Consider the following 17,342-nt stretch of genomic DNA (forward strand, 5'->3'; position numbering starts at 1 on the left):
CCCCGAAATTTTCAACCATCCCCAAAATTTTCAACCCCCCCCCCCGTGAAATTTTCAACCCCCTCACCGAAATTGTCAACCCTCCCCGAATTTTTTTTCTGGCTACGGCCCTGTCCACCACCACCTCCTCCACTACCTCTACCTACTCCACCACCTCCTCTTCTTCCTCCACCACCACCACCTCCTCCTCCTCCTCCACCACCTCCACCACCACCTCCACCACCACCTCCTCCTTCACCTCCTCCACCACCACCTCCTCCTCCACCACCTCCTCCTCCTCCACCACCACCTCCTCTTCCTCCTCCTCCGCGTCCTCCTCCTCTTCCACCACCTCCTCCTCCACCACCACCACCTCCTCCTCCACCACCACCACCATCTCCACCACCACCTCCTCCTTCACCTCCTCCACCACCTCCTCCTCCTCCACCACCACTACCTCCACCACCTCCTCCACCACCACCTCCTCTTCCTCCTCCTCCGCGTCCTCCTCCTCCTCCACCACCTCCTCCTCCACCACCACCACCTCCACCACCACCACCTCCTCCTCCTCCTTCACCACCACCTCCTCCTCCTCCAACACCACCACCTCCTCCTCCACCTCCTCCTCCACCACCACCACCACCTCCTCCTCCACCATCTCCTCTTCCACCTCCTCCACCACCTCCTCCTCTACCATCTCCTCTTCCACCTCCTCCACCACTCCTCCTCCACCTCCTCCTCCACCTCCTCCTCCTCCTCCACCGCATCCTCCACCACCACCACCACCACCACCGCATCCTCCACCACCATCTCCTCCTCCTCCACCTCCTCAGCCTCCTCCTCCTCCACCTCCTCCTCCTCCTCCACCTCCTCCACCTCCTCCTCCTCCACCTCCTCCTCCTCCACCTCCTCCTCCTCCCCTCCTCCTCCTCATCCTCCTCCTCCTCCTTCTTTGAAACACAAGATGAGTCCACAGCAGACACTTTGCTGGCTGTTGAATTGGATCACCCTTTCGAAGAGTCTAGGACTGTGATGTATTGGCGAACAATGCGTGCAGCTCCCAATAAGGTGGCCTTTTGCAGCTGGCAGATGGTAATCTTGTCAGCGCCAAAAGTGCAGGCCAAGGTCTTTAGGCACTGCACCCAGTGTGCCGATCCCCACTGGGACCCCCTTGACTGGCTTGTGCCAGAGTCTTTGCAGTTCGATCTTTAAATCCTCATATTGTGTCAGCTTTTCCAGTTGTTTCTCTTCAATCCTGCTCTCACCTGGGATTGCAACATCGACGATCTATACTTTGTTTTTCAACACGATTGTGAGGTCAGGAGTATTGTGCTCCAAAACTCTGTCTGTCTGAATCTGAAAGTCCCAGAGTACCTTGGCATGTTCATTTTCTGTAACTTTTTCCGGCTTGTGATCCCACCAGTTCTTTGTCGCAGGACGATGGTGTTTGTGGCACAGATGAATCATCTGAGCAACGGTGTTGTGCCTCTGCTTGTAGTTTGTCTGCACGATCTTCTTGCAGCAGCTGAGGATGAGATCTATTATTTCATCTGCTTCCTTGCAGAGTCTACATTTGGGATCTGCTGTTGACTGTTCAATTCTGGCTTTGATGGCATTGGCTCGAATGGCTTGTTTTTGGGTTGCCAGAATCAGGCCCTCCTTCGTCTCCTTTTTCAAAGTTCCATTTGTGAGACACAAATTATATTATAATTATATTATAATTATATTATTATATTTATACCACGCTTTATCTCCCCAAAGGGGACTCAAAGCGGCTTGACATAAAAGCATTAGCATACTATTTAAAATAACAATTTTACACCTACCGTGGGCACTCTTGTATAAGTCGACTTTATCTATAACTCTGCCATAAGCACGCATGGATAAGCTGACTTTAGTTACCAATCTATCATAAGCACTCATGTATAAGTCGACTTTATGTACAAATGTACCATGTGTACTCATGTATATGCTGACTTCAGGTATAAATCTGCTATAAGCATTCATGTAAAAGTCGACTTTATGTACAAATGTACCATGTGTTGGCTATTTGTTTGAATTCTTCTTTGGTGATTTCTCCCTCTTTCCACTTTTTGTGCATGTCTCTTTTGTGTTTTAGCTCAGTTAGAAGTTCTTTGGACATCCAATCTGGCTTCTTTGCACTTGTCCTATTTTTTCTCTTTGTTGGCACAGTTTGCAATTGCGCCTTGAGTATTTCACCCTTGAGAAATTCCCATCCATCCATAACTCCCTCATGTATAAGTTGACTTTGTGTACAAATGTACCATGTGTACTCATGTATACGCTGACCTTTGCTACAAATCTGCCATAAGCACTCGTGTATAAGTCGACTTTACATATAAATGTATATGTACTCATGTATACACTGACTTCAGGTATAAGTCTGCCATAACCACACATATATATTGACTTTATGTACAAATGTACCATGTGTACTCACGTATATGCAGACTTTAGCTACAAATCTGCCATGAGCACTCGTGTATAAGTCGACTTTATGTATAAATGTACCATATGTACTCATGTATATGCTGACTTCAGGTATAAGTCTGTCATAAGAACCCATGTATAAGCTGACTTTGGTTACAAATTCGCCATATGGACTCATGTATAAGTTGACTTAAGGTATAAATGTACCATGTGTATTCATGTATATGCTGACATTATGTCTGCCATAGGCACCCATGTATAAGCTGACTTTAGTAACCAATCTGCCATAAGCCCTCATGTATAACTCAACTTGGAGCCATCGGTAGCGCAGTGGGCTAAAGCGCTGAGCTGCTGAGCTTGTTGACCAAAAGGTCGCAGGTTCGAATCCGGGGAGCGTGGTGAGCTCCCACTGTTAGCCCCAGCTTCTGCCAACCTAGCAGTTCGAAAACATGCAAATGTGAGCAGATCAATAAGTACCGCTCCGGCAGGAAGGTAACGGCGCTCCATGCAGTCATGCTGGCCACATGACCTTGGAGGTGTCTACAGACAACACCGGCTCTTTGGCTTAGAAACTGAGATTTCACATTTCCAAGATGCCTCGTTACGTATAAGCAAAAAATCCAAAATCCAAAACATTTCTGGTCCCAATCATTTCGGAGTAGGGAGGCTCAATCTGTACAAACATATTCAGATATATGCGGGATTATATGGTAGTATATAAGGGGCCTAACCCTAACCTTTACTGGATGAATAATGTTGAGTGGTGCAGCCCAACAGTGCCACCTGCTGTCCAGATGTCATATTGCAGGCAGGAATATCACATCACAAAAGTAGAGAAAATAAAATAATATAAAATTAAAAAAAATACATGATGTGATCCAAGAACGGCTTCCGCCCCTCCAGAGGAACCGTGGACATGATCTTCACTGCACGTCAGCTCCAAAAAAATGCAGGGGACAAAACCAATCTCTGTACATGGCATTCATTGACCTTTTGCAAAGGCATTCAACACAGTGAATTGCAGCGCTCTCTGGACCATCCTCCAAAAAAATCGGGTGTCCTAACAAATTTGTGAACATCCTGCGGCTCCTCCGTGATGACAACAGTCTTGGGCTGCATTGGCTCTCAAAGTGACCCATTTAAGGTGGAATTGGGTGTCAAACAGGGATGTGTTATCGCCCCAACTTTATTCGCCATCTTTATTGCTATGATACTTCACCTTGTTGATGGGAAGCTCCCCACCGGAGTGGGAATCATCTATTGGATAGATGGCAAGAAGACTGAAAGCCAAAACCAAGCTCACAACAACATCTGTTATAGAACTCCAGTATGCTGATGACAACGTCATTTGTGCACATTCAGAAGACGACCTACAAGCCACTCTAAACACTTTGTTCTGCTTTGGTCGTAATAATCCCGGTCCAGTTCTGAGCAAAGCAATTTAGGAAGGAGATGGGACAAGATGGAAAGTATTCAGAGGAGGCGAAAAAAGGTTAAGCTCAAAGCCAGCCCGGGTTGGAGTAAGCTCCTGACCATTTGTCTAGCTTGCTGTTGACCTTTGCAGCCTGAAAGACAGTTGCATCTGTCAAGTAGGAAATTTAGGTACCGCTTATGCAGGGAGGCTAATTTAACTAATTTACGACGCCATAAAAATCTCCAGCAGTGTGCAAAAGAATGAGGAAGTGCTCCATTGGTGTCACAAGTGGACGGTGAAGTGTCAGCTCCCCCAGTGGCCAGAATTCGAAGCATACCCTCATGAAGCTGGAAAGTTAAATAGCCTGTGTGTCTGTCTAGATATGTTGAGTGTCTATGACACTGAATGTTTGCCGTGTATATGTGCAACGTCATCTGTGCGCATTCAATAGAAGACCCACAAGCTACTCTAAACACCTTCGCAGAAGCATACACGAAGCTCGGCCTGTTATTGAACTTCGAGAAAACCAAAGTCCTCTTCCAGCAGTCACTGGCCAATCCCCTCCAATGCCAGAAATACAGCTTAAAGGTGTAACATTAGAAAATGTGGACCATTTCCGCTCCTAGGCAGCCACCTCTCCACCAAAGTCAACATCGACGCCGAAATGCAACACCACCTGAGCTCTGCGAGTGCAGCATTTTTCTCAAATGAAGCAGAGAGTGTTTGAGGACCGGGGCATCCGTAGGGATATCAAGGTGCTTGTTTATAAAGTTACTAGCTGTACCCTGCCACGCGTTGCTGTGGCCCATTGTGGAGAAATGGGAAAGAAAGGAAAGAGGAAGAGCTGGCTTCTAAGCTATCAATACACAACGGAAGTGGCCAAGTGTCAACCTAATACGGGCCCATTTCAGTCTCCTCAAGGCCAATTTTTGGGAACCTTGTCATGCTGCCATGGATTCTTGCTTAACCTATGCTAAAGGACCTATGCTTCATGTTATTTGCCTTTGGATCTTGGGAACTTTGCCTTTGAATTTGAGACTCTGTTTTGACTATTGAACTCTTACAACTTCACTTTTATGTTTTGTTTTGCTTTTTCTTCAATAAACTACAAAACCTACAGTCTTGGTCTTTGGTGGTGTCTTGAGCAAGGTGAATCTATCCTGAGCTGCGACAGAAAGGTGCCAAGAGGAAGGTGCGTCAAGCCAACCCCGACTGGGAACGTCTTCCACCTGGAAACCAATGCCCTCACTGTGGGAGAACATGCGGGTCAAGAATAGAGCTCCACAGCCACTTACGGACCCACAGCCAGGACACGATAGAGTTACAAGCTGGATAGATGCGGGGAATGCTGTGGATGTAGTGTACCTGGATTTCAGGAAGGCCTTCGACAAGGTCCCCCATGACCTTCTGGCAAACAAACTAGTCCAATGTGGGCGAGGCAAAACTACGGTGAGGTGGATCTGTAATTGGTTAAATGGACGAACCCAGAGGGTGATTTTCCCCAAGGATTCCTCTTCATCCTGGAAAGAAGTGACGAGTGGAGTGCCATCAGACTGGATTACTGCAATGTGCTCCACGTGGGGCTGCCCTTGAAAACGGCCCGGAAATTCCAATTGGTCCAATGGGAAGCAGCCAGGATGTTAACCGGGGCTCATTATAGAGAGAGGTCAACCCCTCTGTTTAAGGAGCTCCACTGGCTGCCGTTTATTTTCCGGGCCCAATTCAAGGTGCAGGTGGTCACCTACAAAGCCCTGAACGGTTTGGGACCACCCTACCTGCGTGACCGTATCGCTGTCTACGAACCCACACACTCACTCCGGTCATCTGGAGAGGCCCTGCTCGTGATCCCGCCCGCGTCGCAAGCGCGCTTGGCGGGGACGCGAGACAGGGCCTTCTCTGTGGTGGCCCCCCGCCTTTGGAACACCCTCCCGAAAGATCTCAGACAAGCCCCTACATTGGCTGTTTTCAGGAAGAATCTGAAAACTTGGCTGTTCCAATGTGCCTTCTCAGATTAGGAACCCCAGCACCAATTCCTAGAAACACTTTAGTAGAACCGAGATCATTGCACACTGCACACCGCACTTATATTATAACCCTATATTCCTCCTGCCACATCAGCACTTTTAATCCTGTACCCCTACTCCGGCTGGCCCAGTTTTAATAATGTCTTTGTATTGTTACTGTTTACTGTTTTTCTGCTGTTTTAATTTGCTTAGGTACTGTATTGTTGTATTGTGTTTCCGGCTTCGGCCTGTGTAAGCCACATCGAATCCCTTGGGAGATGCTAGCGGGGTACAAATAAAGTTATAAATAAATAAATAAATCAGGAGGGTTCCCTCCTGGGCCCGATCTTCTTCAGGATCTTGATTCATGGCTTAGATGAAAGGCTAGAAGGCAGGATCATCAAGTTTGCAGACAGGACCCAATTGGGAGGGATAGCCAATACTCCAGAAGACAGGAGTAGGATTCAAAGGGATCTCGACAGATTAGAGATGATGGGCCAAAACTAACAAAATGAAGTTCAAGAGGGACAAATGCAAGATACTCCACTTAGGCAGAAAAAACGAAATGCAAAGAGACAGAATGGGGGACGATGAGGCCTGGCTCGAGAGCAGGACGTGTGAAAAAGATCTTGGAGTCCTCGTGGACAACAAGTTAAACATGAGCCAACAATGTGATGTGGCGGCAAAAAAAGCCAATGGGATTTTGGCCTGCATCAGTAGGAGTAGAGCGTCTAGGTCCAGGGAAGCCATGCTACCCCTCTATTCTGCTTTGGTTAAACCACACCTGGAATATTGTGTCCAATTCTGGGCACCACAATTGAAGAGAGATATTGATAAGCTGGAATGTGTCCAGAGGAGGGCGACTCAAATGATCAAGGGTCTGGAGAACAAGCCCTATGAGGAGCAGATTAAGGAGCTGGGCATGTTTAGCCTGAAGAAGAGAAGGCTGAGAGGAGATATGATAGCCATGTATAAATACGTGAGAGGAAGCCACAGGGAGGAGGGAACGAACTTGTTTTCTGCTTCCCTGGAGACTAGGACGCAATGGAACAATGGCTTCAAACTACATCTGAACATGAGGAAGAACTTCCTGACTGTGAGAGCCGTTCAGCAGTGGAACTCTCTGCCCCGGAGTGTGGTGGAGGCTCCTTCTTTGGAAGCTTTTAAGCAGAGGCTGGATGGCCATCTGTCAGGGGTGATTTGAATGCAATATTCCTGCTTCTTGGCAGAATGGGGTTGGACTGGATGATGGCCCATGAGGTCTCTTCCAACTCTTTGATTCTATGAGTCTGGTCAGATTAGGAAATTGGTCTCAGCCTTTTTCTTTTTTATTTCGTTGCCGTTTTATTTTATTTTTTATTTTTTTTTCCTTTTACATAAAAACTTCAGTAAAAATTGGATAAAGTAAAATGATTTCGAAGCAGTAAAATCAATCTTTATCAACATAGCACTGCGGCCTGCCAGAAACCCTGAGGCAGCCGGTTTGAGCAAATATTTACATGATAACAGAGTAAAACCTTGCAAAGAACGAGGAAAAACCCCCAAAAATAATAAAATAAACAGAACAAAACAAACAAACAAAATTAATAAGGAAAATGGGGGAAAAAATAAAAAATAAAAACCAAACCTTCAGAACTATTCTTACAAAGTGTTCCCATGATATCAACACATGTTGGGCTTAAAAAGGAGAGAAAAGAAGAAGAAAAAAACAAACAGAAAAAGAGAAAAAAAAACCCTCTCAATATATTCACATAGACGTTAAAATATCATACAGATCTCGAGTAAAGGACAAACTCAGCTTGCAAATCGTTGCACTAAAACAGCACCGCCAAGATTGGGGAGGTTAGGGTTATTTTTTTCCTTTCTTGCAAACAGGGGCCAAAAGTGGGATGTCGATGAGTCGCAGCCATGTCTAGGTAAGTTAACTCCCTTTTTTGGGAAGTTACTTTTTTCTTTAAATCGCTCTGTTTCTGCCCAATGTTTTGAAAAACCTGGCAGGGAGAGAGGGGCAAGGGTTGCCCCCCCCAGGCACGAAACCAAAGCCCTCCGAGGCTCCTCTTTCTCCTCCTCCCCGCAAAGTCTACTCCAAGTCGGTGTCTTCTTTGGGCTTGTAAACGGCCCCGAACTTCTGCATGTACTTCTTGATGTACTCCTTCGTCTTGTGCTTCACGTTCTCGTTGCACTCCAGGTCCTCGGGGGTCTTGCAGTATTTCAGTTCCTTGTTCATCACTCCGTGGGTTAACTGCAAGGAAAGAGAGAAAGCGGGGAAATGCTGTTAGAACACTGTGCTTGATTCCTAGGGCATAACTTTTGAGTGTTCCAGTAATGTGTTTACATTCCAGAAAGGGGAAAAAAAGGAAAGATAAGAAAAGAAAAGACAAAAAAGAAAGGACAGAACAGAAAAGGAAAATAAAAGAAAGGAAAAGGAAGGAAAAGAAAGGAAAGATAAGGTAAGACAAAAAGGAAAGGACAGAACAGAAAAAGAAAATAAAAGTAAGTAAAGGAAAAGAGGGAAGGGAAGGAAAAGGAAGGAAAAGAAAGGAAGGGAAGGTAGGGTAAGGGAAGGAAAGGAAAGGGAAGAAAAGGAAAAGGAAAAGAAAAAGGAAGGAAAAGAAAGGAAAGGAAAGATAAGACAAGACAAAAAGGAAAGGACAGGGGGGAAGGAAAAGGAAAAGGAAGAAAAAGAAAGGAAAGGAAGGGAAGGTAGGGTAAGAAAACAAAAAGAAAAAGGAAGGAAAAGAAAGGAAAGATAAGGAAAGACGAAAAGAAAAGAACAGAACAGAAAAGGAAAATAAAAGAAAGGAAAGGAAAGGAGGGAAGGAGAGGAAAAGGAAAAGGAAGGAGAAGAAAGGAAAGATAAGGCAAGAAAAGACAAAAAGGAAAGGACAGAACAGAAAAGGAAAAGGAAGGAAAAGAAAGAAAAGACAAGAAAAGATAAAAAGGAAAGGACAGAAAAGGAAAATAAAATAAAGGAAAGGAAAGGAGGGAAGGGAAGGGGGTAAGGAAAAGGAAAAGGAAGGAAAGGAAGGGAAGGTAGGGTAAGAAAAGGAAAAGGATGGAAAAGAAAGGAAAGACAAAAAGGAAAGGACAGGATAGAAAGGAAAATAAAAGAAAGGAAAGGAGGGAAGGGAAGGAAAAGGAAAGAAAGGAAAGAACAGAAAAGGAAAATAAAAGAAAGAAAAGGAAAGGAGGGAAGGGAAGGAAAGGAAAAGGAAGGAAAGATAAGAAAGGAAAAGACAGAAGAGAAAAGGAAAATAAAAGGAAAGGAGGGAAGGAAAAGGAAGGACAGAACAGAAAAGGAAAATAAAAGAAAGGAAAGGAAAGGAAAGGAGGGAAGGAGAGGAAAAGGAAAAGGAAGGAGAAGAAAGGAAAAGACAGAACAGAAAAGGAAAATAAAAGTAAGTAAAGGAAAGGAAAAGAGGGAAGAGAAGGGAAAGAAAAAGAAAGCAAGATAAGGTAAGGTAGGGTAAGAAAAGGAAAAGGAAGGAAAAGAAAGGAAAGATAAGAAAAGACAAAAAGGAAAGGACAGAACAAAAAATTAAAATAAAGGAAAGGGGAGGGAATAAAGGAAAGGAGGTAAGGTAAGGTAAAGGTAATGTAGAGGTAAAGATAAAGGAAAAGAGGTGAGGAAAGGAGAGCAATCTGAGTTGGAGAAGGGTTTGGAAGCTTCAAAGTTTTGGGGCTCCCAGGACCCATTTTCCAGCCCTAGTCCTAGCAAGTGTTGCTCTCCCCTCCTCTGCAAATGCACGCGGATACCTTTCGTGCGAGATGCTTGAAGTCTTCCGTCGTGTTGATCCGTCCGACTTTGCAATCTGGCTTGCGATAGGGGTTCAGGCATTGGACGATGAACTGTGACATCTGAAGAAAAACAGAAGGCGGGATTTTTGAAAACTGCCACTGCTCTGTACTTTTATCAAACAACCTCATAGAGAGGATTTTTTTTTTAATTGGGGAATACCAATATTCCAGTTCGAAAGCAGAAGCGTCACTCACCTCCTTCCGGAAGACTTCCTTGCTCTTTTTTGCCAGCTCGCTAGACGTGTCTGCTTCTGCTGTTTTGGGTTTTTTGGAAGACTAAGAAAAGACACAAAAAAAGGCTGGTGTTATTATTGCAAATGCTGACTTTAAAAAAAAGAGAATAAAATCACAGAATCTCAGAATCGGAAGAGACCCCCCTCCCTCCGAAGGCCATCCAAACCAACCTGCTTCGGCCAGAACTGGACACAGGATTATTATGTGGACAATTTCAACAGAAAGGAGGAAACCGTGAAAATGAACAAAATCTGGCTACCAGTATTAAAAAAAAACTCTAAAATTATAACAGCAAAACAGAGAGGAAGCAATCAGGCACATCTAATCACCTCTCAACAAAAGATTGCTCCAGGCACTGCCAGGAAATCAAATGCTAATCAAGGTGGTCAGTTGAAACATTCACACCTAGCTCCAACAGACAAGAGTCCTTTGTCCCATCCTGGTCTTATGTATGTACAACAAAAGAAGATTTTACAGGACATCTTGAGTGTACCGAGAACTGATATTGAATACTGGGCTTCTATAAACTTGCCAGATCTTTTTTCCAAATTTTTTGCAAATGTCAGCATGTTTTCATGGGTACCAATAAATAAATAAATAAAGACAACAACAAACTATCAAAACAATTCAGCAAACAAAGCAGAGCGAATCCCCGGTCCTGCTGGCCCCAATGCTTGAATCGCGGCTCCTGTTCAAAACCTCTGGACTGTTTCCTGAGGATGAAAGGCCTGTATCAAGTGGGCACAATAATACAGAAGTAAAGTCCTCTGCAGAAAGGTCACTGAGAAGGAAATCCCTTTCATTTTCTAAGGGGGAAAAAAAGCTCGGTTTTGCAAGTTCGGCAACTTGAACACAAGCACCTGATTCACAGGGCTGAATATGGAGGTCAACATTAGTAGAGCAGAAATGTTCTTTCTTGTGCTCCAGACTTAGAAAGAGGAGGAGAACCATGCTTTCTGCTTTGACAGAAGTCCTAGATTCTTATTTTGTGCTTCCATTCCCTCTCTAAATTTATTTTTATTTATTTTACCGCATTTATATCAGTGGTTCTCAACCTTCCTAATGCCGCGACCCCTTAGTACAGGTCCTCATGTTGTGGTGACCCCCAACCATCACATTATTTTTGTTGCTACTTCACAACTGTGATGTTGCTACTGTTATAAATTGTAATGTAAATATCTGATATGCAGGATGTATTTTCAGTCACTGGACCAAATTTGGCACAAATACCCGGTACGCCCAAATTTGAATACTGGTGAGGTTGGGGGTGATTGATTTTGTCATTTGGTAATGCTGGAGTTGCTGGGATTTATAGTTCACCTACAATCAAAGAGCCTTCTGAACTCCACCAATGATGGAATTGACTCAAACTTGGCACACAGAATTCCCATGACCAAGAGAAAATACTGCGAAGGTCTGGTGGACATTGACTTTGAGTTTTTGGAATTGTAGTTCACCTACATCCAGAGAACACTGGTGGACTCAAGAAATGATGGATCTGGATCAAACCTGGCACAAATACTCAATATGCCCAGATGTGAATACTGAGTTTGGAGAAAATAGTCCTTGCCATTTGGGAGTTGTAATTGTTGGGATTTATAGTTCACCCACAATGAAAACTCAAACAATGGTGGATCTGTACCAAGCTTGGCATGGATACTCAATATGCCCAAATGTGAATACTGGTAGAGATTGGAGAAAATAGACCTTGTCATTTGGGAGTTTTAATTGTTGGGATTTATAGTTCACCCACAATGAAATAGCATTCTGAACCCCACCAACGATAGAATTGGACCAAACTTTCCACACAGAACCCCCATGACCAACAGAAAATACTATGTTTTCTGATGGTCTTTGGCGACCCCTCTGACACCCCCTCATGACCCCCACAGGGGTCCCGACCCTCAGATTTATATCCTGCCCGTCTCACAATGTAGGGGACTCAGGGCGGATCACAGAATACATGGTAAACACCCAATGCCGTTAAATAGACAGGACAGACAACAGAGATATTATGTCAGCATTTTCCCCAATGTTGACATCCTGGAGGTTGTCCTCAATTCTGGCCACAGGGGGTGCTGTTGCTCCATCCTCTATGACCTCTGTCGATCACAGACTTCCTCCTTCCTTTGTTTACCAGCATTTTCTGGTATTCATTAAGCCATGTCTAATTTCTCATAGCTGTTTTCTGCTTAGGTGGACAGTAAGCCGGGCTGAAGGTCGGGTGCTCACCCCGACCCAGTATTCGAATTGCCAACCTTTTAATTTGCAAGATCTATTGCTGCTGGTAATTAACCAGCTGTGCTAAAAAGAGGAATCTCAACGCCAAGCTTTACGCCATCAACTCAGTGCCATCTGATATTCAGATTTGCATTTGCAAGCTAAAAAAGTTTCCACTTTTCTGACAATTTGGAGAGGTTCACATCTTTGATAGGACAGACAGCAAAGAATCTCAAGTCCCCATTGATACAATAGGCAGTGACAGTTCTTGATTTGCACAATATGATTATTTTAAGACAAAGATGAGTAATATAAGATCATAGTCTCTGCTTTAAGTGAATCAAGCAGTCCTTTACAGAATGTTTTATACTAAATGTATTTGTCTGGCAGAGGAACTACTGTCAGGGGTGATTTGAATGCAATATTCCTGCTTCTTGGCAGAATGGGGTTGGACTGGATAGCCCATGAGGTCTCTTCCAACTCTATGATTCTATGATTCGGTACATAAATTATGCACTGGCTCTGAGGAGTGAACCACTCAGAAGATCAGACAAAGCCAAGCTTTAGCAGCAACACAAACCAAGTCAGGCCTCACGGCTTCTGGGAGAATTACATCACTTTGTGCAAAGGGTCCCAAAGGTACCTTCATGGGGTTTTCATCATAGGTCGGCGTCCCAAGGTCCATTTCGGCCTCGTGTTCGAGGCTGGCGTCATCTTCGGGGCTGTCCCAGTTCGGAGGGTCCCACTGAGTTTGCCTGCAAAAGGAAAACCCAAAAACACAGGTGAGAAAGCTCCCCTTGTCTGCAAAATAAGGTTCTACGATGCTGCATCTGAACATGAGGAAGAACTGTGAGAGCCGTTCAGCAGTGGAACTCTCTGCCCCGGAGTGTGGTGGAGGCTCCTTCTTTGGAAGCTTTTAAACAGAGGCTGGATGGCCATCCGTCAGGGGTGATTTGAATGCAATATTCCTGCTTCTTGGCAGAATGGGGTTGGACTGGATGGCCCATGAGGTCTCTTCCAACTCTATGATTCTATGATTCTATGCATTAAGCACCAGTTGCGTGAAGGAATTGAGACCCAAATGCTTAGGTGCTCCCCAAATACGAATTCGATGAAACCGAACACCAGATTTCTCTTCAAACTATTATAGTCAGCCCTCCACTTTTGCTGGGATTAGGGGCACACCTCTCTAGAAATCTCTCAATGCTTCTATTGGAGGCATGCCACTGATTCCAGGTCCTCCAGCATGAGTTTATGGTTAGCTGCACACAGAGTTACATTGAAGGACCTAGAGATTCCTAAAGTGATCATAATTCCGTAACTATAATTTTATTCCATAATTTTATATTTAGTGTGATGTTTTGACATTATAATTTAATATCTTGGGTTGTTTTAAGTTTTTTCGGGCTATATGGCCATGTTCTAGAGGCATTATCTCCTGACGTTTCACCTGCATCTATTTTCCTCGTTCCAACAGACCTCACTACCTCTGAGGATGCTTGCCATAGATGCAGGTGAAACGTCAGGAGAGGATGCCTCTAGACCATGGCCATATAGCCCAAAAAAACTTACAACAACCCAGTGATTCCGGCCACGAAAGCCTTCGACAATACATTTAATATCTTTATGGTTGTTTTGTTTTTGTACTATGATTTGTTGATTTGTGTTGCTTTGGTTGCTGATTATTACAATTTATTTACAACATTTATATGCCGCCCTTCTCACCCCGCAGGGGACTCAGAAGTCATATGGACATAAAACATACTATATTATTAGCATAGTACTAATATATCTTTCATAATATTAGTAATATTATATTGTTGCTGGAGAAGGGGCTCTGATGTCACAGGAGACAAGATGGAACTGTCTTCTCGGTTCCCTTCTTTACTCTTTTTTTATTATTACTATGCATTATTATTTTTTGTTATTACTATGCATATTGTATTTTTGTTATAAGCTGCCCCAAGTCCCTTTTGGGAGAGGGGCTGGGATACAAATTTATTTATTTATTTATTTATTTATGTATTTACTTTGCTTCTATACCGCTGTATCTCAAGCCTGAGGCGACTCACGGCGGTTCACAAACAGTAAAAACAGTAGAAACAGCAGTGGTTCCATACAACATATAACAATTGACTTAACACATTATCCATAAATTACCAATAAGCCATTACAATGCACAATTATTACAAAAAACAACCGTACCCAATCTTCTCATCATCCAAGCGTAGTCCAGGTTCGTCGTCCATTGTTTCATTCCTACGTTCCATTACCAGATTGCACTAAATTACTCAAACGCCTGCACAAACATCCAGGTCTTCACCTTTTTGCGGAATACCATTAGAGATGGTGCTAGTCTAATGTCCGTAGGAAGGGCGTTCCACAGCCGAGGAGCCACCACCGAGAAGGCCCTATCTCTCGTCCCCGCCAGCCGAGCTTGAGAAGCAGGCGGGATCGAGAGCAGGGCCTCCCCGGAAGATCTCAAACTCCTGGTGGGTTCATAGGCAGAGATGCGGTCAGATAGGTAGCTTGGGCCGGAACCGTTTAGGGCTTTAATGAAGCTTTAATGAAGCAAATTTAGGGCTTTAATGAAGCAAATGAAGCTGTTGCTGCTGCTACTACTACTATTACCACCTTTCACTTGGAAACAGATGTCCTCACTAAGGGAGAACATGCTAATCAAGAATAGGGCTCCACAGCCACATACGGACCCACCGCCAAGACACTACATTTGGAGGACCATCATCCTCAGGCTACGAGGGATCACCTAAGTTGTTGTTGTTATTATTATTATTATTACTACTACTACAGTCAGCTCTCTCCACATTTGCAAATGTCATTAAGATAAAAATAATGTTGTTGTTTAAGTGAATGAACAAATAAACAACATTACTATTATTATTATTATTATTACTATTATTATCTTAATGACATTTGTAAATGTAGTAGTAATTTTCCGAGCCCAATTTAAGGTGCAGGTGCTTACCTACAAAGCCCTAAACGATTTGGGACCATCCTACCTGCGTGACCGCATCTTCGTTTATGAACCCACGCGCTCACTTCGTTCATCCGGAGAGGCCCTGCTAGTGATTCCGCCTGCGTTGCAGGCACGTCTGGTGGGAACGCGAGACAAGGCCTTTTCTGTGGTGGCCCCCCCGACTCTGGAACACCCTCCCAAAAGATCTTAGACAGGCCCCTACATTGGCAGTCTTCAGAAAGAACTTGAAGACCTGGCTGTTCCGATGTGCCTTCCCAGATTAGGAGATCTCCAATACCAAGTCCCAGAAGCACTTTATTAGAATTAAGATTACTGCACACTGCACTTGCCCTATAATCCTTACATATCACCGGTCACATCAGCACTTTTAATCCTGTACCCATTACTCTGGCCCGGCCCAGTTTTATAGTGTCTTGATGTATTGTTTATTGTTTGTTGTTTACTATTGCTTTAACTGTTTTTAATTTGCTTTAGGTTTTGTATTGTTATGTTGTGTTTTGAGGCCTTGGCCTTTGTAAGCCGTATCGAGTCCTTCGGGAGATGCTAGCGGGGTACAAATAAAGATAATAATAATCCTCTGGGAGGAAATGGCGATCTCTTGTTCAAGCGCCGCTTGTTGTACTCTAGCCTTGAGATCACCTTTTTCACCCAGCAGCACATCAGAATCCAGTAGTATCTAACTAGAGCAGTTTATTTACAAAAGCATGTACCAAAAGAGGAAAAGGGCAATTCCCAAACAGCAGTAGAAGAGGTGCTATAAAATAGCAGTGGTCCATATATACGAAGTTCAGTAGTCCACAAAGGCAATGTACATGGAATCCAAGAAATCAAGGTCACCGGCATAAATCCATAAGGATGAAAACAGAAGCTTTGAGAAGATAAAATTCTTACAGGAACACAGGCAAAATAGGAGACTAGACTCATGAGCATCACAAACGTGATTCTATGGCAACGTTGTCTGCTCTGGAGACACCAAGAAAACATCACTTAATTTAACCTCAGACTCTACCAAGAATCCAGGAGGTCATACCTTGGACAACTGGGTTTCAAAGACTTCTCATAGAACTTCAAGGACTTATCACTGAGTCTTTCTGACCATCTAGCTAATCCATCCTTCACTCCCTCTGTGCAGAGACGTAATCTGATATTGCAGGAAAACTCCCCATCTGCTGAAGGCCGATTCCCAAGAGAAACAGAATTCCAGGCATCTTCTGTCTCATTTCCAACTGCCGGCACTTCTCTCTGATCTGAGGACTGCAATTCAGCCTGTGTTTCAGACTGATCACACACAGACTCCATGGGAAAACCATCAACCTCCTCGTCCTCTGAGGATTCCCCAGCATCTTTCTGCTGAGCCTTAATGCCACTTGTGAAGCAGAGGGTGAAGGCAGGTGTTGGAAAGATTTCTGTTAGATACAAAAATTCTATAATGGAGAGATGGCACTTGGGTGCTGTTACCTTGTGGCCACGTGGTAATAATAGATCTTGCCCTCGGGGTCTCGGGCCGTTTTCCAATTGGGAGGAAGGACAATAGTTTTGGGTTTCGGAGGAGACGGCGGAGGCAGGTCCAGAAGGTTGTTGGTCACCACAAGCTCCGGCTGGAAAGGGGCAAGAGAGCAAAGAGGCAAAATGTTAAATAGCAGCAGCGAATGGGTTTTATTTTATCGTGTCATCCGCAACCAGAGCATTGTATTACATTTCTAACAGAACAAAACAAACAGATAAAAACACAAATTTTGCAAACTTGGTAGTCTATTAAATGTCCTTTGACCAGTATCTGGCCACTTGGAGTGCCTCTGGTGTTGCCGCAAGAAGGTCCTCCATTGTGTATGTGGCAAGGCTCAGGGTGCATTGCAGCAGGTGGTCAGTGGTTTGCTCCTCTCCACACTCGCATGTCGAGGATTCCACTTTGTGACCCCATTTCTTAAGATTGGCTCTGCATCTCGTGGTGCCTGAGCGCAGTCTGTTCAGCACCTTCCAAGTCGCCCAGTCCTCTGTGTGCCCAGGAGGGAGTCTCTCATTTGGTATCAGCCATTGGTTGAGGTTCTGGGTTTGAGCCTGCCACTTTTGGACTCTCGCTTGCTGAGGTGTTCCAGCAAGTGTCTCTGTAGATCTTAGAAAACTATTTCTTGATTTAAGTCGTTGATGCGCTGGCTGATACCCAAACAAGGGATGAGCTGGAGATGTCACTGCCCTGGTCCTTTCACTATTGGCTGCCACTTCCCGGCGGATGTCAGGTGGTGCA

General features: G+C 44.4%; 1 protein-coding gene across 3 annotated transcripts in view; it reads right to left on the reverse strand.

Annotated features, from left to right (window-relative positions):
- Positions 1-7,260: 7,260 nt before the first annotated feature.
- Positions 7,261-17,342, reverse strand: part of SETD2 (SET domain containing 2, histone lysine methyltransferase) — a 93,387-nt gene continuing 83,305 nt past the window's right edge. For all 3 annotated transcript variants that reach the window (XM_060782705.2, XM_060782704.2, XM_060782703.2), the window contains 5 exons: positions 16,556-16,695; positions 12,743-12,854; positions 9,841-9,921; positions 9,604-9,705; positions 7,261-8,089 (listed from right to left, as the gene is read on the reverse strand). In XM_060782705.2, the coding sequence (XP_060638688.2) occupies positions 7,928-8,089; positions 9,604-9,705; positions 9,841-9,921; positions 12,743-12,854; positions 16,556-16,695 (597 nt within the window). In that variant the 3' untranslated portion in view covers positions 7,261-7,927. The remainder of the gene's footprint in view (positions 8,090-9,603; positions 9,706-9,840; positions 9,922-12,742; positions 12,855-16,555; positions 16,696-17,342) is intronic.

This window comes from Anolis sagrei, chromosome 6 (assembly GCF_037176765.1).
Source record: "Anolis sagrei isolate rAnoSag1 chromosome 6, rAnoSag1.mat, whole genome shotgun sequence".
Taxonomy (NCBI): Eukaryota; Metazoa; Chordata; class Lepidosauria; order Squamata; family Dactyloidae; genus Anolis; species Anolis sagrei.